The 23,209-nt window shown below is 37.5% G+C and overlaps 1 protein-coding gene and 1 long non-coding RNA gene across 5 annotated transcripts in view; one reads left to right on the top strand and one right to left on the bottom strand.

The window, feature by feature from the left end:
- Positions 1-23,209, top strand: part of LOC110169455 (A disintegrin and metalloproteinase with thrombospondin motifs 20) — a 77,887-nt gene extending 54,678 nt beyond the window's left edge. Inside the window, exons 29-39 of the mRNA XM_020934995.2 lie at positions 10,828-10,995; positions 13,480-13,653; positions 14,395-14,565; positions 15,304-15,510; positions 16,165-16,294; positions 17,660-17,754; positions 17,838-17,932; positions 18,777-18,910; positions 20,967-21,058; positions 21,240-21,344; positions 21,829-23,209. Coding sequence (XP_020790654.2) covers positions 10,828-10,995; positions 13,480-13,653; positions 14,395-14,565; positions 15,304-15,510; positions 16,165-16,294; positions 17,660-17,754; positions 17,838-17,932; positions 18,777-18,910; positions 20,967-21,058; positions 21,240-21,344; positions 21,829-21,918 — 1,461 coding nt within the window. The 3' untranslated portion in view covers positions 21,919-23,209. The remainder of the gene's footprint in view (positions 1-10,827; positions 10,996-13,479; positions 13,654-14,394; positions 14,566-15,303; positions 15,511-16,164; positions 16,295-17,659; positions 17,755-17,837; positions 17,933-18,776; positions 18,911-20,966; positions 21,059-21,239; positions 21,345-21,828) is intronic.
- Positions 1,945-8,822, bottom strand: LOC110169299 (uncharacterized). Of its 4 annotated transcripts, XR_002319047.2 has the most exons (5): positions 8,554-8,822; positions 7,740-7,785; positions 6,441-6,604; positions 6,052-6,093; positions 1,948-4,174 (listed from the first exon to the last, which is right to left on the bottom strand). It is a non-coding gene; the product is annotated as an uncharacterized LOC110169299 (long non-coding RNA). The 4 variants fall into 4 exon arrangements; XR_002319046.2 differs by having other exon boundaries at positions 1,945-4,174; positions 6,052-6,604; XR_002319048.2 differs by lacking the exon at positions 6,052-6,093.

Here is a 23,209-nt window from a genome sequence, read left to right as displayed (position 1 = left end):
TGCTAAATTTGAAAAGTGTAATATTCATTTTAAAATAGAAGCATTTTCAGACAGTTTAATGGTGCACTGTGTAACTCTGGTAGCGGATCCACTATACGCACGTCTCTGTGAAGATGTTATTATTTTCCCTAGAATGTTCAGCAGAATAGCATTTAACTTATCTGTCTGCATAGGCACGTGACAACACCAGGCCAAGTTACAGGACAGATCTGTGGAAAGATGGCCCCGCTGACTATAAGAATGCATTACATAGTATACCCTTAAATTAGTATCCATCATTCATTCTTGAAAATATTACTCTTCACTCTAAGTGAGATATTAGACCTTGTGTTACATATTATACTAATCTGTGGGTAAAGCCATAGCCTGTAACCATAATGCACCATAATGCACAAGCGTCACCAACCTCATATCTGTGAAACAACGCTTTCAGGTGCTATTTTATCATTATTCTAGTTACAGTGTTGAGCCTAAGCAAACATAGCTATATCATACTGTATTTTATAATATACAGTATGGTGGAGTCTTGGTGGTGGAGGCAATTATCTTCTAAATAAGGCTCTTTCACACATTTGTGTTCTACCTGCCTCCATCAGCTCATGGCCATAATCAAAGCACACAGATACCTCCTCCACTGTCATTCCTTTGGCCAGTTTGTGTATTTTTGAAGGATTTATTCAAGACATAACTATTATTTATTTGTTTACAACTTGTTTCCTTGTTGCAGCTTTAACATGGTCAGTCATAATTATGAAACCAAAAGTAATGGTCTTTTTGCCCATTATGAGTAACCACTATGGCTCTAGTGCCAGTCACTTCCTTTTCATCATTTAAGTGGATTTGAAAAGTAACTCTTCCAAATACACGGCACTTTCTTACTTACATGGTTATGTAACGGGACAGTTTTCACATGCTCTGTTTCATGATGCTTTGACTTCTTGACTCTTACCGGGTTCATAAGAGCAACATAACTTCCATATTAGTAGACACATGCTTAGCTTAGCTGTGTCCTCACACAATACAATACTACACACTATTTAGTGATTAGAATGTGAACATTAACTTGAATTTTGCATTAAAGTATATTTTAGGACCACTAGAAAAATCACAGGTGTCTTGATGTCTCTGACAGGACAGTCCATCCTTAAAAACAAACAACAGTCCCATTTTGCACAACTGCCAAGATCTCAATATTGCCTTATCTTTTCATGTTATTTTATTGTTTTATTTTGCTATTTATTTCTAGAACAAAAACAAAAAATCCCACGTGTTGATTTAGCCTTGTTGTTGTAAATATTATTAAAGAAACATTAATGTGACATTTGTGTTGTTTTTGCAATGCTCCTTATTTAATTTGATGTAATCAGTGACAGCAGTAGACATGGGGTACAATAGATAAAATATGACTATATTAGTAAAAATGTTCCATCCCAGAGGTTTGCATTAGTTCACTACTAGAACTCTAAACAGAACTTGACATGTGTCCATTATTAAATCAACATACCTGTATCCTTATATACTTATATGTGCTCTCTATATCTGCACATAGCTGGGTCCAATAAGGCATAAAATAACATTTCTAAAGTATGCTCCAAATAAACTTTAGCCCAGTTTGGCACATCTGTTTACCATTGTGATAATGGAGCTCTCTGTAATGTGTTTGGCATGAGAGTCACACATTTTTACCACACAAGTAATTAGTGTTAATTTAGACTAGCAAGAATTATATTGTAAAACTGATAAACATAACAAACTTATAAACATAATGCCAATGTTATTTAGTTACCTTTCATCTTCAAACTCTTACTACAGCAAACTCCCATTACAGCTGATTGTGCAGTCAACAAATGATTGTATTACTCTTATTTTCCATAAAATTGATTTTATTTCTGACAGGTTTATCTGTCACTTAATTTAAAGTGATACAATACACAAACAATTATTAGGCTTAAGAAATCTCTTAATCTTAGTTACATAACATTGTCTCATAGTTTGACAGACCTTACCTTATGCAATGGACTCATCCAATTGTATCTTTTCCCAAACCACTTCAACCACCTAATCATACTGTATTATCCATTATGTATATTGTAAAAATGTGTTTGACAAAAAGAAAAAATTGATTCCTCCCATTGTTTGATTACTTTGAAAAAATGTGTTTATCCTAGCAAAAGATTCAGATTTTATTTTATTTTTTTATTTATTTTTTATTATTTTGGCAACATTGAAAAGAAATGACACAAGACAAAGCCCACATTTATTTGACATATACTACACCATAAAGAGCACAGACATGATAACAAAACATATCATTAGGAATACAAATATCATTAACTAATGGTAACTTCCTCAAAAACACATTTTAAATATCAACAACAGGACTGTGTGTGATAAATTAGGGCTCCATTATAAGAATTTATGCTTGTTTGTAGCTAAGTAAAACATACCATTTCCTGTTGGGAGTGGGTTTCCCATGCGGCGGGTAGGGGGTGACAGGATGGGGGGTGCAGTAATGCGTCTGTGGACCAATCAGGCTCTAAATGAAACCCACATGCCCCACTTTGACATACTTGACTTGGGCCTGGGGCAGCCCTGTCACCCCGGGGTCACTTGCGGTGGTTTGGCCTGGCACATGTGTTTCTTGATGCTGCCCATATGTCACTGTGGTTCCCCCAAACATGAATCTGGCCATGACTTTGGTTTAAATCTGAGGCTGAAGATAGTGTTTCATTTGAGCCTTTAATAGAAAGCAAAGTTGATGATTTGCTGGGTAAAAAGTCCAGCTTAAGGCAAACAATTAACGATCAGGGAGAAGACAAGCACATGTTGTAAGATGTGATGTGATTATTGAAACCCTGCCACCCCTGCCAGGCAACAATGGGTGTATTAATATTGGACCAGAAATGTCAAGAGCTTTCAATTCCAAATGAAAATCAATCCTCAGTCTTAAAGGTGCCCTATTCATGTGGTATTTTGAGCAATGCAACCTGGAATTTGATAAATGCTAAATATTTAATTTATTTAATACTATACTATGGAAGATTCCAACCAAATATGACAAGCTGGTGACGGACCCTCCACCAGAAGTGTTACATAGTGCCTAGGGAATGGCACTGGGAGGATAAAGGGCACTTTTTACCCAGGGAACATTGCCGGCCTTTTAAAACAGAGTTGTAATTGGAAATGGTTATAATTCTCCATGACTATAACAGAAATAAATAAATAAATATTAAACTAGCAAATGAAATTTATCTTTCTTTTTATCTATCTTATCTTTCTTTTCTTTTTTTTTAACCTTTCTTGCTCTTTTCCACAGTGTTGTCAATTATGTGTACCTTCATAACCCCAACTATCTTAAACTCATAACGTTTAACTGGGATAAGTTAAAGGTCCTGTATTATGCTGACTCTTTTGAGCTTAAAGCCATGTTATAATGTTTTTACCTCCTTCAAAACATACCTGGAGTTATGTTCAGCCATGTTTCTTTATTATTAGTCTGTCTACATCTTCAAAGCTCAAAATGCTCTGTTTCACTTTGTGATGTAATGAAGCAATAGTTTTCAAGTTAGCAGCTCCCTTTAACCTTTATCTTGGTAGAGATTTGCAATTCCAGAGCTGAAATTATCCAAATGATTCTAGTGAAAGTGGATGGAGTTTAAAAACATAGTGGAGAACTTCAGGAATCAGAGTGTTTTCAGTGAGGGAGAACAACTCTGCCTAAAGATACAGGGTTTGTGTGTTAAATGAAACAAAACACAACTCTAGGTATGCTTGCGATGAAGAAACAACATTATAACATAGATCAGAATACAAAGTAATATGGGCCCTTTTAAACAGCCTGCTATATCCTGATTGTTGTTTAGCTGGAGATGGGGCTGCAAAGAGATGCTGCAGGACTAAATGAGAGAAGACAGGGCGTGAAAGCCTGGAAACGTTTAGCTTGGTCTAGCCCAGGTCCATGCGCTGATACTGAACACAGCTGTATTCTCTGACATTGGCGCTGGCGTCTGCTTTGCCTCAGCTCTGTCAGTGCAGTTTTACTGAGTGCCTGTGGAGTCGCGTCTTAGGCTTAAATGGAGATTCATAATGTGACCTACACAGACTCACTGGGGCCCACTGCTATTTGGACTTGTCATTGTTATCGAAGTGATGGAGTGAAATGGAGCCGGAGAGCCTGAGGAAAAGAGTTTTTGTTATTATGAGTGACAGTGATAAATGTTGGAAAAATCACTTAAGCCTTTAACCCTCTCAGGCTCAAATTAATTTTTAGTATCAGGAAAAATCTGATATTTGGGGAAAATTATAATATGGGGTAGTAATATACAATTCTGACTTTTTTATCCTTTGTAAAAAAAAAAAAAAGTATTTTGCACTTCTGGCAGGCCGTTTGCGTGCGGCCATTCTTGCACAGTCTGCATCACCCACGTTTATCAGCATGGATGGGAGAAAAGGCTCCTGAGTAGAAAAAGCTCATATAATATGGATGTGGAGTAAGTAGGTAATTGGAATTTAGCTGTTGCAAATCTGCAACGCCTGCCTGGAGAGGGCTAACATTCTGGTGCATTTACCTGTTGCTTCCAGTTTGATTATCTGAAAATCTCTTTGTACCAATTTTTTCTGTATTTATTGTAGCTATAGTAGCACCTATGGCTGTCACGATGACAAATTTTGAAGATATATTACTACAGAACAATATCATGATAAATGATAATATTAAAACTACTTTTTGCCACTGACATATTAAAAAATAATGCAGGACAATTACAATAAACATTTTTTATACAATATCATTAGAAAGCATGAGCTACAGCTAATAAATAGCAGAAAGCTCAAATTTTACAAATTGTTAGAAACCCCAAAAATATGCATGCAATAAATATTGAACCCCAAATATTTTGTTCTAGCTTTCATGCATTGAACGATAAGTCGATATAGTGATTATCGTGATAGGCCTAGTAGCATCTTTTTTATTTACTGGCCTTATTTCAAATCAGGGACAATATTTTTTCTGACAAGATTTACAGTTGCTATTAGATTTGGATTTTGTTTAAAAAATAGGATTCCAACTCCAGGAGCAGTAACATTAACTGAAATATGAACTGATAAACTAATACAGGAATCCCTTGATTGCAGCCCTGATCCTAAGTCAGTACTAGTGGATAAATGTGAAAAAAGCAAATTTCAAACATTGTAGAACTTGGTGAAAAAATTTGTGGCCTATGCATCCACCATAAATTGGCTATTGAATTACTATTGTTTTCCTTGTCCCACTACTGGTCTGTGGAGCCCTACAGTCCTAAAGTTTTGACATTTTCCTTTGGGATTCTGAACACACACCATTTTCTCTTTTGGCCAAATGTCAGCACACTTTTATGTCTCTATTTAATGTTTAGTTTTCCTTTGAGGCAAGCGCAGGGTCAAGATCTTGTATTCTTCTGAGCTTTCCCATACTCCCCAGTGATGTCTAATTTCAACCACAGCTGTGTAGCATTGAGCATCAAACTGATTTGGCCGTTGTTTTTTTTTTTGTACATTTAAGTTGTAAAAAACCTCCTTAACTTTCGCTGTTGTTAACTTTTTTTATTGTATAAGTTGCTATGAGCCATGCTTGGAGTTTGGTGCACATATTTTGGAGCTGTTTTGTCATTCGTTGACGTATGGTTACTTGGTGTATCCTTTCAAAGTGGTGCTGACTTAAAAGAGAAACACAGCTAAAGAAATTGTATATGTCTACTCAACAGTGTGTTTATTTAACTCTGTGGTAATGGCAAAGTCAAACGTTGGCATCTTAGCATGATCTGTTTTTTTTTTACAAATTATTCAAGCATGCTACAGGTTTTGTGAGGTCTGTTATAAACTATATTTCTAGAGGGGGAACTCTTCTCCCTGAAAAGTAACAACATTGGATCACATTAAAATGCAGTGTGCTGGTTTCAATTGTGACCTTGTATATGTCAGAGGTAATGGTTTTAATCTGGTTAGACTACTTCAAGATGTTTATCTCTTAATCAGATTCAGGTTTTATAGATTATGAACATGCAAACCACTCACATGGGACTACAAGCCTTTGAAATCTTTGGGCCAGTCCTAAGCCTGCTTAAACAGAGAAATGGGTTGTCAGCAAGGGCATCAAGTGTAAAACCAGTGTATTAAATAAAGTATACAATATTACACTACAATGTTGTAAAAGCTCCTGTTTGTGGAAGAGAGGACATAATTAGCTAAAATTGACAGTTGTATAAAGCATGGACTATCCCCGAATTCTGTTTCTCTGTCATGGTTCAGCATTTGAGTGAGAGAAAGGACTAAAGGGGCAGGAATAACAGTACATTCTAATACAAATAATATAGGGTACAGCTCCATTCAATTTTAACAAGGTGAATATGCAAGTAATGACTTTTCTAGACCATCAAACTTTTGCCCCTTGATGTTGTTCTTACCCGCTCATGGTGTTTTGACTTGTGCTTCTGAAAACCTGGATGTTCAGTCTCTGCCACACTGACTCATGTCCTGTTTGAGGAAATATTAGAACACTGTGATCCTGATAAACGTGCTGCTTACCTCTGTTCCAGCACCAACCAATGAGGGAGTGACAATTCAGCCTCTGACAAAATACAGAAAAGCACATGTTTTATTCCTAGCCTCCTGTCTGTGTAGGCTCTGTGTAGAAGTTTGTGAACTTCTTCTTGCTCCAGGTCAGTGCTCTGTGCCTTTGAAGAGTCACCATATGCCTCGTATTACCCTGCACTTGCTTTGCCATCGCTGGAATTTAACCCTAGTACAGACTAATCCTTTACATTAGGTGTAGTTCAATGACCTGTTGTGTTTTGGTTGTAGGCACTAACAGCACAACAGTGGACACTATTGATTAAGAAAGAGCCTCTCACTGGCATATGCATTTCTACTGAATTAACCATAATATTCAATGACAGTTATTATCCTTAAAACAATTATAAGCAATTAATCAAACGTAGTTCTGGATGAATCTTTATCAAGCAGTAAATTGTATTTATATCTTGAGTGGGATCACATCTCCCAGCTTTTTACAGCTATAATGTGAATAATCATGGCACTAGTCAAATCCTTATGGTTAGCAGTACAAGCCCATGCTTCTTGTACAAGGCTCAGCCCACAAGTCTGCACAAGCTCCTGCACGGCTGTTTGTCATAAATATACAAGAGCAGGATCCAGAACAACTTGATGCAATGTGTGGTAGTTTCATTAGCGGAATGAATGCTGATTGTGTTGTGATAGCATTCTGAATGGAGAGTCACTTAGTGAGGGGACCAAGGGAAGTTGAGGATATCATCAAAAACTTAGCTGAAACTAATATGATAATACGACAAATAGGGGGGGCCAGTTCCCCAGTCTCCGCTGCCTTCTGCTACGCCCTTGGTCGTGGGCCAAATGCAGTTCGTCCTCCACTAATGAAAACAACCACCTTGTTAATGTAATGTTATTTTAGTTTTGCTTTGTTTTTATAGCTTCACCATTAAGTCTGGTTTTAAGGGTAACCCCGGCTTTTATGTCCAGCCAAACATTTTACAAGCACAATTATAGCGCTTAATTGTTTTCATGCAGCTCTCAATGAATTCCATGTAAACCTGTTTTGGAGACTGCTGCCTATGTGAAGGTACATTATAATAACCACTTGCTCTGATTGCAATGTTGGTTGAAAGGCAGATACTCAAACTCAGGTCTTGAATGCCTAACGCTTTCCATGTGTGGTGTTAGCTTACCTGTTAGTGGAGGGAGGGGTCATGCTGAGGTTGCCGCCTGTCAGTCCTGCCGAAAGATATGAATCTCAAAAGAGTATATGATATCAGAGGGATTATGTCCTTACATGTATCAACCTTTCATTCATAAAATCTCTCTGGGACCATGTAGTACTGAGTTAGTTTATCCAATTATTACATCCCACATGCCTTCTTTATGGAAAATGATTGGCAAAATGTTTGGCTGTAGTTCAACTTTGTGCCAAGCGGAAAGAATTTATGTCATGCCATTTCATGGTAATCCATGGAATATCTAGGATTTTAAGACCTTTAAGCCTCCTAATCATGTGAAATTAATTGCGAGGCCTACATGGGAGGTCAAATGTATCTCAATTACAAAGTAATTTAATACAAGGAATTATAGTGTAAATATTTTAAGCTTTTCTGATCTATCAGATACTTCCTTTTCAAAAACAAACTTGAGGTTGTCACAGCAAATTAACATAGCATCTCCCTCGTTCTCGTTTACCAAATTAATCTTATTTATTTATAACTCTGGATAGCCTTCCTGATGCAGTTCACTTGTCTATTTATCTGGGTTTATGAATGACACAGAAATACACATCCTTGTGATTCTGTTTGATTATGATACAAACAATGCAACCAAATTGCTTTAGACTTTAAAATTTTGAGTTTTATGAATAAATACATCAATCTTGTTTAATGTTTTTCAGTAAACATTTAAAGTTAAGACAATAATGTATGTATAAGTAGTACAAAACTAAATTAGCTGTACAGAAATGCATCTTAGCTGTCAGAAGTAAGTGAGAAGTCTTACCTGAGTGCTTGGTGTTGATTAAAGTGCTTTGGGCTGTGACGAAGCAGCTAGGATCCTGCGCTTGTGCCCTCTCGTCTTGCTCAAAGCCAGACCTGTCCCGTGCACCCTGTCCCACGCGTTGCCAGTCCTCCGCTCTCCTGCCCAGTCTTGATTAACTAATAGCTGACAGATGATCTTCACCAGGCTTGTAGGAGGAGCACTTCAATGTATAGCCTTTTTCTCATAGATATAGTTCAGCTCCGGTGCGAGGCACGTATGGCTGCGATTTCCTTTTTTCCTGTCTGTTTTTTTTCTCCCTTCTCTCTTCTACTTTTACAGCAGAGAGGAGGGGCCAGCCCCTCTAACCCCCCTCTCTCTGTACAAGTGTGTGTCTGTGCTGGTCCAATGCTTTAGTTATCATTTCTTTGGCTGTGAGCTGCGGGTATGTGAATCTGCCTGCACTCAGGGGATGCTTTGATGTTTGTCGTCAGCTGAGCGGGCCCTATGTTTAAAATACCTGGGTAATTACAAAGAGCATGGAGCGTGTGTGTGCTGTGTCAACTTGTGCTCGAACAACATTTAACAGGCTCTGGAAGTGCCTTTAATGGATTCTGCAAAGATAACTCCAGCAGGAAAGAAAACAAAAAGAGATTGTTTTTTTTGTCCCAAGTTGAAACATACACAGTCCAGTGTTGTCAATGGATTACAGAATATATTTGACTATACAATGTGCTGTGAAGATATCGCAGTTAGGATTGTCAAAAGTATTCAAAATTAGACGGTAATCTGTACTGAAACTAGCATCGATAGTAGACATTAATTTGAACAATTATTGATACTAAAATATCCAATAAACAGGACCAAATTTGACATTTCTTGCATAGTTTTAAAATGATCTAAAACTAATTCTTGCTATGTAAAAAGAATGCAAAAATCCCAGTAGCAGTAGTAGTAGCAGTTAAGACCATGTTAGTAGTCCTAGATACAAACCCCACGAATGAACCCCACATCATAAATATAATTTGGTCCTATTTACTTTTCTGAAATAATTGTTACTCACAAATATTCCTTTAATAGTGTAATTTTGAACATTGCTAATGAGTAATAATACTAAATGGCATTACATATATGTAATTTATATATATATATATATATATATATATATATATATATATATATATATATATATATATATATATATATATATTATATATATATATATATATATATACACAGTGATACCCAGAGGCATATACTTCTTCCACATCTGATAAATAGTTCACAGTATTGGCTGTACAGACAACAGGTTTTATAATCCAAACATTATTATATGACCTCAGCTGTTAGCACGTACTAGCAACAAACATAATGTGTCACTGTTACACAACACACAGCTATCCTAATTAATGAACAATGAAATATTATGTTTATTATTTGGACTGGAAAATATGCCAAAATTCGTCTTGTGTACTGTATTCAGCACTCATTCTGTATTGGGGTTCCCAGTCACAGAAATAGCATGCGCCCTACTTACTATCTGACATGGAAATGTTTGGAATATTTTAATCTCCAGCCATTTTGAAGGTTTTCATATGAATGTTGTATCGCATTTATAAGGATTTTCATCTTCCATTCTTGGTTCTATGAAATACATTTGTCAAGCTTCATTTTTTGTCCATAATCAGTGACTAAGACAACAGTGCACACAATGTTATTGCAAGTTTGCAGATTAAAAGATTAGATTTCTGCATTGGAAAAACATTTGGGTGAAATGTACTGTATGTGAATTTTTTTTTTACAAAATGCAGTGGGAACACAATTGCCAAAGGAGGTTGTGGGTAATATTTTTGTGTTTCCTGACAGACAAATTTCTGTCTAGAGCAGCCTAACTTCTTAGATGATAGAAAAATATGCTGAAGTGAACGTTGCAATCAAGGCTGCCAATGCAGATTTTATTGGTGTGTCAATGTGCAGCACAGATTTAAACCAAAATTAAAGACAGTTAACCAGATTTTTTTTACCCCAGTCCACATATATTGTATAAGCAGCTTTTGAAGTCAAAATATGTCTGCATCTAATTATTGTCCAATAATCAGGAAGTGCTGGTTTGCAAATACCTCTCTGAACTTCTGGGCATTTATAAATTTAGAGGTACTTAATTTAAACATTTTTTTTTTTTTATGTAAAAAAGCACATCATACAGTCTCCACACTTGACATTCAAAACATGTACATTCAAATCTTATTTGAGCTTTAAGTTTTACATCTTATTACATAACTTTGTTTTACTTTTCAGTGTTCAGTGAGTTGTGGACGTGGCACCAAGCAACGGGAAGTGGCCTGTGTCTATCAAAACCAAACCAAGATGGAGGATGACCAGTGCACGCACCTTCAACGGCCCCGCACACAGAAGTCCTGTCGGGTACGGAGATGCCCCATATGGAAGGCCAACAAGTGGACAGAGGTATGTACATTTTGAGAACAGTAACCAGAACTAGAGCTGCCCAAACACAGGCACAAACATTGCAAACGGGATGTCCCAGAGGATGCAGATGTAGGACATGTACACACAAGAGCACCTGTCCAATCATGTTGCGGTTTATTTTAGCGATATGTCATTTCCTCCACTGTGAGCGAAACACCACAGGCTCGATTTAGGAAAGTGTTTATGTAGAAGTTTGACAGTTGGGTGAAGATTTAAAACACGTGTGACAATATTAAGAAAATACAGAGTTAGTAGGAATGGAAAAACAAACTTAAACATTTGTTTTTCATAAAATTGATAAAAACAACAAGACAGAAAAACACTGGTTAACACTGTTAAGTTATGAGGACATTTTCCATTGAATGAAAAGAGAGTCAAAATGTTTGCCTAAGATACATTTTAGTTTCGTTCTTCGAAACAATTTTTCATTATTTATTATTAGTTATTTATTAGTTTTCATTATTACTATTTCTAAAATCCAACCAAAACAACCAAAATATAGTTTTTTTCTGCTACATTTCTTGATTCACCATTTGTTAAAATAACCTCCATCATAAAAGTCCTTCCCAAAGGTCCATAGAGACCAGACCACTGCTACCCCCATCCCCAGACCCCTGCTGCTCCCTTCTGTGAGGGTGTCTTCCTCCCTCCTCTCTTTGAGTCTGGAAGCAATCATCTTTCCCTCCATACCACCAGCAACCATGAAATCTTCAACTAGAGCATAAAGTCATGTTTTATATCTTAATACCCGTGCATGTGACAGCTCCCAAACTTCAGCACACACTGTGATGATAGCCGGGCCCTCCAAGTCACCTGACTGCAGGGTGCACACTTATAGCCAATACAAGGCTTTTATCATGTGGATGATAAGAGCAACTATGGCACTAGTTGGGGCAGCTCGGTATTGTCAAAATGGACCACTGACAATAATTCAGACACACTCTCTAAAGCCATTTGAAACCGTTAGTCAGTGAAAACTTAACATTTTGATACTAATATATATCCTTTGTCACCGGACACTTGTTTTTTTTGTGTTTTTTTTCAGAATCTGATGATTTCTGTTTTCAAATGAAGTTAATGCATAAAACAAGCCTTATAGTTTACTTGTTCTTTATTTTCTTTATGTTATTCACGTCTTTTCATTCCTGCACATTCCTGCATAGCACTACTATTGAAAGTTTTACAGTGATTTTATATATTCGCCACTTACAAAGCATACTTTTTTTGGTTTAGGGGGGTCAAATTGCCTGTGGTGCCTTTTTGTTCTCTTTCCAAACTAAAACACTTGACCTTTCACCCCTCCACTCTCATACCTCTCAAAGATATGATTGCAGTAAGAAATCTCACCTCAGGTCCATCTGGATATTAGGAGGGGATATTGGATAGGCGCTGTATTTTCTGACTGTGTGAAATTGCTGAGGCCTGGCACAGCCCTTTGTAGACGAGTGGAGTGCTTCCTCAGTATGCAGGTATGCCTCTCAGAGAAACTTCAAAGAGATGCTTCAGATAGACCCCTGCGTGACCCGACCGTACACTGCATAAGAGGGACGCGACAAACGGCCTTTTGATTTACTGTGCATGTTGTTCAAAGCTTCATTATCTCTGGCACTGCAGACCAAACAAACACAGTACATCTGCTACCTTTAACTGCACTGGAGAGAGGAAGAAACAGAACGCTGGCTGAAGTGGTTGCTGGCTCCAAGAATCCTGGCTCACATTGAAGGAGCACACATCATAAAAAAAACAGACTGCACTGTATTTTATGTTTGGATATATATTCAAGCTCTAAAAATAAGTACTCTGTGTATCCATAGTTGAAGGCTCCAGAAATAAGCATTTCAAAGGGACAGTAGTTCTATTAAATATTGTATTTTTAATTCTTGTCTTTGATACCAGATACAAGGTAAACATGTTCAAATCGACTAGCTTTTACTGATAACACTTGTGATGCTGATTCATTTAACACTGGACATATCTGCAAATTTGGTGTTTTGGTTTGGTTAGACAGCAGAATTAGCCTCACATCAGTTTTTCATGTGGGTTGCCAGTTTCAGTGGTGAAATCCAGGCAGTTTACACCGAAAAAGATGCTCTAATCTGAGTGGTCACTACCTAAACCTCAGCACCTGCAGCCAATCCTGAATAAGTGCTAGTGCAGCCTCTGTAGTTCAGGAAGTTCTGGAGGTTCTGTGCTTTCACATGAGACATTACTTGTCTGTTGAGAATACACATAAATTATGTGTTTAGTTCCTAGCTCTCACCTTTGGTACATACTAGCATTGCATGGATTTTTTGGGGCTGTGTCCTGTACACAGCTTTAGAACAGTGATGTGATTTGTATATATGGGGGATAAGACTTTATAATAATGAAGCCAGATAGCATTCGTTTAACCCTACATGTTTTCATGTTTTCATCATATACGTTTATATATTTCTTGCAAGTAAGTGACCATATTTCTCCCAGTGCTCTGTGACGTGTGGCGTGGGGACCCAGAGGAGAAGTGTTTACTGCAGGCTCAAAGGCACAGGGCATGTCACTGCGGACCTGTGCGATGCCCACTCTCGCCCTGCAGCCGTTCAGCCATGCCAGGCCCCAGAATGCACTCCTTATATTTGGGTCGCTGCCGAATGGGAACAAGTAAGACTTTCTTTTTCCATCTGCCCTCCTCCCTCTTTATCCTCAGCTCCCATTTCCCAGCAAGATACAGAGTTGCAGATGTTCCAGCATCCTATTAAGTCTTTTATTGGCTGAGATCTCCTCCAGTCTTCTCGGTGTATACCATTAAAGTGATAACATGCAGGTAAACTGGTCTTAGCTATGAGATAAGCATCAGCTCTTTAAATCAAATTAAAGTTTAAAGCATCAGTGACTTCCACAGTACCACTTTTCATTATACACATTTTGATATGCCCACTTCTTTGCTATCAAAAGAGAGGGGTACAGTGTAGGAACAAAACAGCATTTCTTCTTCCACCAGTGATGTTTGCAGTCTCAGATTCCTCTCCTTGTTGCCTTGAGATCTAGACACTTTTTTTTCTCTTTCCCTCACCACTCTTTAATCTCTTCCGTTCCTATAAAAGTGCACATGTAAGTGAACAGAATCATATGAACTAATCCTAGGGTTACCATTGTTGTAAATTGCAGCAATAAACTTTTACAAGGCCCAAGATAAATCTTATTAACTTACCCAATGCAAGTAAGCCACATGTGTCAGTTGTGTGAAATCTATTGTGGTCATTTTTATGTAGTAGAATCCACAACATCCAACAAAACAGGAAAAGACATCATGAGGACATCTGGCATCAGGGCATAATATTTCAAGTTTTAAGTATGTAGTCTTCTTGAGTCAACTAATGCAATTTATATTTTATTTTATAGTGCAATGCCACCTGTGGCGATGGGGTCAGGAGCAGGAAAGTGCGCTGCATGGGTCCAGGGAGCGCAGAAGTCAGTGATGATTACTGTGAACGAGCATCACAGCCAGAAACACAAGAGCTATGCACAAGAACACCTTGCAAATATGTGTGGTCTACTGGCGAGTGGTCACAGGTAAGAGCTACTGTAATACTGTATATTGAATGAAATTATATCCAAATTGAACTTTTACATCCAGCCAACAGGAGTGGAGATAAAAAAAAATAAAAATGAATAGCTTTAAAAGTGCACTATGCAACCTTTCTAGCTGAAGGTCCACCACCCAGCTAAGCATTTAACTCATGGATCTTTCATTTTTACAAATAAAACATGCATTCTTACTGTGGGTTGTCTCTCCCTAGATTTTGGTTACCCTGTTGGTATGACCTGCTTCACACCATGGATATAGATATGTTTAATACTTTAGAATATTCTATTCAAAGCAATAACATGGAGACAAGCAGATGGTGTATCAGAAAAGTTACATGATTCATGCAATCACGGAGTGCTCAAAACATTTTAATTTTCATCTACCCCCTACACAGTTATGTGCTCCCTTGCGATTCTTTGAAAAAAATTTACTCTGAATCATACATACAGGTTTCAGAACTGTTGCCTGGCCATTTTCAAAAGTACTTGAAAATGGCCAGGCAACAGGCTCAAAACAGTTTTATTTAGCTGTGTATATGCCTGAAAGGTTTTTATTCTGTGCTCTTCTCATTTAATGTTAATTTTATGATTATTTATGTTTTGATAAGTTTGTGTTGTGATTTTAATGTCTTCCATATTCTGTAAAGCCCTTTGAGTTACTTTGTGTATGAATTGTGCAATACAAATAAACTTGCCATGCCTTGTTTGCTTATTTTTGTGCAGTGCTCTACTAGTTGTGGTGAGGGCTATCAGCAGCGTTTTGTGTCCTGCTCTGTGGTGCCCACCTCCCCGTCCCATCTCTCATATCCGTCCCGTTTGTCCGACAGCAGTGGCACCCTCTGCTCCGAGCCCCGCCCCCCTAGCACCCACTCATGTCTCCTCAGGGACTGTCCACACACAGCCTACTGGAAAATTGGCCCTTGGAGCAAGGTGACAAAATAAATTCATCAAATTCAAATAGATTTTTAACCCAATAAATCATAATATTTCTTTTTATCAGTTTTACTATTGGTTATATTTTTGAGTTCTTCAAAGTGAATTATTTTATAATAATTGTAAGTAGACTTACTCAGAGTTGTTTTTTCATTGAGTCACGCATGTTAGAGGAATCTTGTATGGTCCTGTATTTGATTCTTTAACTCTCCCTGTGCTTCATGTCTTTTTTCTTTGTTCTATTTAAAAAAAAAATCAGTTTTACATATTTCTTGTATAGTTTAAATTGAAAGAAAGCTCATTTAATAGACTAGCCTTGTCACAATAACAAAATTTGAAGCACGATATACTGATAAAGAGAACTATCACGATAAATGATAACACTGAAACTACTTTGTGCCACTGACTTAATTACTCTAAAGCAGGATAATCCCAACTCAGTTCAATTCAACTCAAATCTTATCGTATTACAACAAAAATAACTAAAGTCTCCTAACTACTGAAAGGAAAACTACACACTATAAATATTGAGCCCCAAAATATATTGTTTTATCTATCATGTATTGAAGTTGATGAAATAATTATCATAACAGGCCTATAATAGACATGATTTTAATAACTGTCCAAATCTAAACTGTATATTGTTCTCAGTGCTCTCAGACTTGTGGGGCTGGAGTGATGGAGCGCAGAGTGGAGTGTCAAACTTCCAAAGGTCATCCGTCCAAGCAGTGCAGTCCAGCAGACAAACCAGACTCCCAGGCTGCATGTAAAGAGCAAGAATGTAGGTCCAGGTCTCCCTCTCTCTCCTCATTCTAACACCCATACTGCCAAGAAGGAATTTGTATAGAGTAATGGTATTAAATTGACTGTGCTGTGTGTGGCAGCCAAGAACTTATCTGATTGTGTTTATGCTAACCCAGCTTTTTGCTTTGTTTTAACACATTAGGCAGAACTTTAAGTTTAAACTTCTTGAAGAAATTTCACTGGAATAATAAATACTGTCATCGATAGTATGTTGTAATACCGTAGGGTTTTGATCAAGAAAAAAGTTGTCAGCTAGCCAAACTTTGCACATTGGCTCCATAGCTCATGTCTAAGAGCTGACACACTTGGTGGCTAGTTTCAGACCTGGTTTCTGCCAAGTCAGGCACGAGAGCATTAAAATGATATGACCCGGTGACAGTCTATGTTTGTGATCAGTTAAACAGCCTTCTGTCGCAATTTAAGTGAGAAGCTAATCACGTAATTACACAAGCTACCATTAGAGAAAAAAGTCCTAGTTTCTACTCCTTTTTTCATTTCATCATGATAACCAAATTCTGAAAAAAAAATAAAAATCTTGAAAAGGAACAACATTTTAGCTGGGTGCATGCCCACCTCTCCACCTCTACTTCAATGGAGACTGCTAAGTTTAAAGGGCCCATATTACGCTATTTACTGATTCGTTATGATGATGTTTCCTCATCAGTAATATACCTGGAGTTATGTTTTGTTTCATTCACATGTTTAATGCATAAACCCTGCATATTTAGGCTGAGTTATTCTCTTTAACAGAAAATTCTCTGTTCCACGTTGTAATGTCATGTGGTAATACTAGAAGTGCTCCACTAGAATGATTTGGATGATTTCAACCTTGGAGTTGTCCATTTCTTAGGTAGCTGTTAACTTGAAAACTATCACTTCATGATATCACAAGGTAAAATGTGTGAATGAAACAAAACACAACTCTGGGTATGTTTTTAAGGTAACAGCATTATAACATGGCTTAAATCTCACAAGAATCTATTTTGTGTAATATAGGACATTTAATGCTATACTCTGGAACATTCTATACAAAGCAGTTACATTTCCATATAGGCAAAGTTGGTGGCAGACCAAAAACGTTGCATAGTGCACCTTTAAATACACACTAAACAAATATAATTCAAGCAGCTTTTTGACAAATATGTTACAATTATTCAAATGAAAGCACTGCCCCCGATTGTGGATAACTTTATTTTCATCAAAGCACAATACCTTTTATTGATGGCAACGATTTTATCTGTAGTTTTATCTGTAATGTCCAGTAAGGTTATCTATTAAGTAACTGAATTGTTAAAATGTGTAGAATTGAAGTTGAAATAAATAAATTCACATGTTGTCCCAGGCCAGCTGTTCAGTTCATGCAGAGAGGTCCAGATGCGTCAGGGTGCGAGGATGGATGGTGAATACTACCTCAGAGTCAAAGCCCGGATCCTACAGGTGTGTCTATGTCCTGCATACATTATAACTCCAACCACAGCTCCCAACAGCTTCTCAATCAGGTCTCTTATGTTTTTGTGCAGATTTACTGTGCTGAGATGCAGACTGACTTCCCCAAGGAGTACGTGACCCTGCGCAGCGGTCAAACAGATAACTACTCTGAGGTGTACGGACACAGGTGTGTGCGATCCACAGGTGATAAATGTTCACTGGAGCATGACTCTGGGCATAAATGGGATTACTTAATATATCTCTGCCATAAAGTACTGTGGTAAATTTTAAGGAATTGAGAGGCCTGTGTCTGTTCCTTGTCTTCATATGACATGTCTACTTATATGTCCAGACTATTTTGAGTTTCTGTTCGCTTTCAAGCATCTTAAGGGCATTGTTGTTGGACATTGTCTAACTTGTCATTTAGAGTTGTTGACCACACTGATATTTAAGAATTAGCATGAGACAGTTAGGTAAACTGTAGTTTTAATATTAGTGTATGTCATGTATGTTCTAAGTATTTTAGTCTTCTAGACAGAGACAGTTTATTTATAACTGAGATAAATAAACTGTCTAAACTGAGAATTCTAAAAATATATTTTTAACTTGATAATGGTACAACATTATGTACTATTGTGTATATAGATTTAGGATATTTACAAACTAAATTTTTGATGAAAATCAAATTTCTTTTAACTATTTTATGCCATTCTGATGTAACGTAGTTATTGCCTTTGTTCTCAAGCACCTTTTGGCTCCAGCATCTGGGTCTGTAAAATCCAGACATTATGATGTAATATTAAAATAGTCAACTATTACTATTACTATTTTAAAAGTTGATTAGTCACGGTTACTCCAAAGAATTGTTTCAGCCCTATAGAACTGCTTTGGTATCTGTTAATTCAGGTTTATAAACACATTTAATATAAACACATTTACTTGAGAAAAGAAAATACTAAATTGTGTTAGACTTTGGGAAATATTTAATTTATCTAAACATTTATCTCATGCTTATTTCCATTCAAATCCAGATTGCTAAACCCGTTTGAGTGTCCGTACAATGGTAGCCGCAGACAGGACTGTGAATGCAGAAATGACTACTCAGCAGCAGGCTACACACTGTTCAACAAAGTGCGCCTGGATCTGAGCTCCCTGCGGATAATAAGTGAGTCATTACTCTGTGATTGCATTACAATGTCTACTGTACAAAGACCACACAGAACTATTGTTTTAGCTTTCAGACGCCTGGGCCTTATGTGCATAAAGCTATTCCAAACAGTCTATTATTTCTTATCTTTCTTCACTTGCAATTACAAGTTATGGGCTTTCATCATACTGTAGTGGGCGGAGAAGTAAAAATGTTGCTGTATTTTTTATTGTTTATTTTTGCCGCCAAGTAATACAACTCAAATAGTAGTCAGTAGCAAACAGGGTTAAACTTGCATACTAATCCACTCCAACTTTATTTATAACACATTTAAAGGTACAGTGTATAACTTTTTGGTGGACGGTCCTCCTTCTGCTGGTCTCATGGTGAAATCATTGCTTTGCCTGGGAAATTCCACAGTATGGCTTTAAACAAATATATCTGGTATTTATTCATTTACAGGTGTTTTTATTTCTAAAAACTACTGCAAAGACATGCTTTCTGACTGTGAGCAGACCCACTTCTCCACAGATTTGACCTGTAACTTGGCCTAGTGATGTGGCCTGCTTGTCTCCATGGAAATAGTTCAATTAAATGCCATACTATAGAATATTCCAGGAAAAAAACAATAACATCCACACAGTTAAGACAGTCTTGCCTATATTGTTGCTGTCAAATTACTCTACTAAAAGCAACTTTATACATTATGATTAAATCTGTGAAACTATCAAAGACTTTTTTGGTCCAGTATGTGAGTTTGAGAATAAAAAAGAAAGTCCACTACATAAAAATTATGCCGACCATAGGACAAGAGATGTGTTATGTTGATTCAAATGTACATAGACTCCTTCAGACTGCACTCATTACCACATGCTCCACCTTCCTGTGTGTCCAATCTGCCTTTGATTAAGCTGTGTGGATTGTGTGTGTTCGGATAAAGGGGAAGTCAGGATTAGCCCATACACACTCATCCTCTCTGGTCCCTGTTCCCACCCTCTGCATGGTTCTCATTTGGCTTTCAGGCAACTATAAGAGAGCTAAAGTAGAGAAAATAAGTTCAAGATGAGCTGAATAAGTCTATGTGCATCTCTGGATTCAGATAATAAATTTGTGGTTTTAAATTTATATTTTACAAGAAAAATAAAATAAAGGTCATAAAGTCATTTTGTCATTGTTATTCCTGAAGGTGTAAACCCAGAACATGACTGTTCACTCTAAGTTTATCTATTATTACACAAACAACATTTTGATGACAGTGACTACTTCTGTAAATCATCACACCTTCTAGTGGCCAAAAGGGGAAATGTATCTGTAAGCACATCAATGGTTACGTGTATTTGAAGGTGGACTGTGTAACTTTTCTGGTGGAGGGTCCGCCATCTGCTTGTCTCCATGGAGATGTTGTTGCTTAGTCTGGAATGTCCCAGCATTAAACATATCCGTCTTGCATTTACTCAATAACATGGATTTTTATTTACTTTGTGGCCATACCAGCTTGTCAAAGCCTGATCCTGTCAGATCTCAGAAGCTAAGCAAGGCCTGGCCTGATTAGTTAGTAAGTATAATGCCATACTGTGGAACATTTCAGGCAACATTTCCATGGAGAGAAGCAGTGGACGCACCCTCTACCAGACAGACGAGCTACACAGCGCACCTTTAAAGCTCTTTTGAATGACAAAAGCTGGAAGAAATAAAGACTCAGGGCAAGCTATTGTAGCTTCTGGTTTAAGATTACAGCTAATACTGTAGAATGTGCAGTAAAAAAGTGTCAACAGAGATTGTTAAGTTTAATGCCATACTGCGGAACATTTCAAACTAAGCCATGGCATCTGTGTAGAGACAAGAAGGTGTCGGGCTTTTTCAGTCTGAAAAGTTACATAGTGTGCCTTTTAGTAAAACATTTTCCCAATAATATGTAGGTCATCCTTCCATTTTGTCTGACTAACTGTCTGCAGATCCCCCTCGGAGCGCTCTGTCTCATGTTTACACTACAGCAGCTGTCTGTGCTCTTTATTTACTTCTCCTGGAGCACACTTTACTGACAGTGGATTTGTATCCTCTTCTTGTTTACCAGTCACAGATCTGCAGTTTTCCCAGACTCCTCTTGGTCGACCTGTGCCTTTTGCCACTGCAGGGGATTGTTACAGTGCAGCCAAATGTCCACAGGTTGGTGACAAAATACCATTCAAATTATATTGTTATAATGTAAATGACGATCTACGTATGTTATAGATTAATACTATGGAGTACCTTTAAAATACACTTCACCCATTCAGCAGACTATAGATGGCTGAAAGACTTTTAGTTATCATTTCTATTTATGAATAACCCTTATGCATGTGGACAGGGCCAGTTCAGCATTAATCTGATTGGCACTGGACTCAAAGTGTCTGAGGCTACAAAGTGGACATCAATGGGGAACTATGTTTCTGTCAAGGTTCACCGATCTGAGGTAAGACGCTAACACACTCTTTGTTAATACAAAAGGTTGGGTCTGATACTAAAGTGGCTTGCATTTGTTGACAATCTTGAAGGACACATATAGATCTTTTAATCCTGTTTATGGTGCCCTAACACCAAGATGAGGTAACAACTTAATGGGCATTTTCTATGCATAGGCAGTAGTTTCACTTCTTAAACATGAAATGCCAAAACAAAGGTACTCAAGAGCATGTTTAAAGGCCATTAACAGTACAATGCATAATATGTGCCCTTTAAAAAGTTGGATAAAAATACAGCTATAAATATCAGATAAACAGATTCATGAAATAAAAAACATAGTTTTAAACACATTTAATTATGCCAGAATAATATCTTTGGGGATAGCCACATCAGTTCACCAAAGACAAATGGTTGTTGACATTTACTAGTCCATGTTCTTGGTGTAACAGCTTTCCCTTTGCCCACTCTCTCTCTGCGTGTGTCTCTGTCTGTAGGATGGGACAAGAATCTACGGTCGCTGTGGTGGATTCTGTGGGAAGTGCATTCCCCAGGCGCACAATGGCTTACTCCTTCAAGTCCAGTGAAGGGCTAATGCCCCAAAACAGACCTCTCTTGGCCACAGTGATTTCTTTGGACTCTGTGGTTGTAACGTGTTCATGGAGAAACATCCCATCTACTAAATAATATCCTAAACCAGTTCCTGTATGGCAGCTAAAACACTCTCAAGATGTCTGAGAAGTGCAGCAGGGCCCCTGTTCAAACTGCTGAGGACACCATAACTGGCTTTTTTGGACTGTCAAGTCTTTTTTAAACACTGAATTGAAGTTGCCATTTTTAGAAACAAAGGGACAGAAAGGAGCAAACTTTTGACTTTTCCGTTGTAACTGTCACTGTTACCTAACCCCTCCATAACTCTCTCCAATAATCCAGGCTGGGGACTTGAAGAGTAATGTACACTGGATGAAAAAAATTAAATGTCATAGTGCAAATTTGTGGCAACTAAGTGTTTAAAATGGTCAAAGTAACAAGGCCAAAATGTTGACTGTTCTGTTACTTCTGCTATTGAGTTACTCTGCAGAGGATGGCTTTACGTGTAGCTACTGATATCCCTCTAACCAGTCCTATGTCAAAGGTTAAAGGGTGCATTAGTTAAACAACTGCAAAATGCCCACAAGGCCTTTGTGGTTTAACATCACTCTAGTCTGTTTTTACTTAGGGGGCTTTTTTTATGTACGACTAAGACCCATAGCATTTATTCAGGCCTGGGGCTGAGAGTGTGTGCCTGTATGACTCTTAGTGGGTGGAGTTTTGATGTGGCTACACTGTACATTGCACACTACACTAGGAAATCTAAGCTTGTATTCAGTTAGATCTTCTTCTACTTGTTACCGTCCCACAGTATCAGGTGTGGCTTTACTGTCACCCCACTGGGCCTATCATAGGTTCCTACAAACCCTACCTCTCATATGCACCTGATAATAATACCAATTCTAATATATTTATGTTGGACCATGTTGTCATTGTGTATATAGATTACTACCAAGACTACTGCAAAGAGACCTGTTTTTATCCGCCTCATGGTACTACTGCAATTAACTGGTGGTTACAAATAACTGGAATTACCTCTATTTAAAACACTGGATTTTGGAAGCTGCTTGCTTCTAATGGACAGGGTTTCACTTAGTGTTATCTTTAATGTAGCATGTTTCTGTTAAAAATAACAAAAACTAAAAAAAAGCTTAGCAGTTTCGTAAGATAGCTGCTTGTTGCCTGTATGTCCTAATATACTGTTTGTAAATATAAAGCTTTAACCAAAGTTAGATGCAGATTTTTTAATTGAACTTTTACTTATGAGACAATGCAGCTTGTTGTTGA

This window comes from Boleophthalmus pectinirostris, unplaced genomic scaffold (genome assembly GCF_026225935.1).
Source record: "Boleophthalmus pectinirostris isolate CB_2022bp ecotype Guang Dong unplaced genomic scaffold, ASM2622593v1 HiC_scaffold_2, whole genome shotgun sequence".
In the NCBI taxonomy this organism is placed as follows: domain Eukaryota; kingdom Metazoa; phylum Chordata; class Actinopteri; order Gobiiformes; family Gobiidae; genus Boleophthalmus; species Boleophthalmus pectinirostris.
Note: the sequence above shows the minus strand (reverse complement) of the source record. Positions and strands in the feature narration are given on the sequence as shown.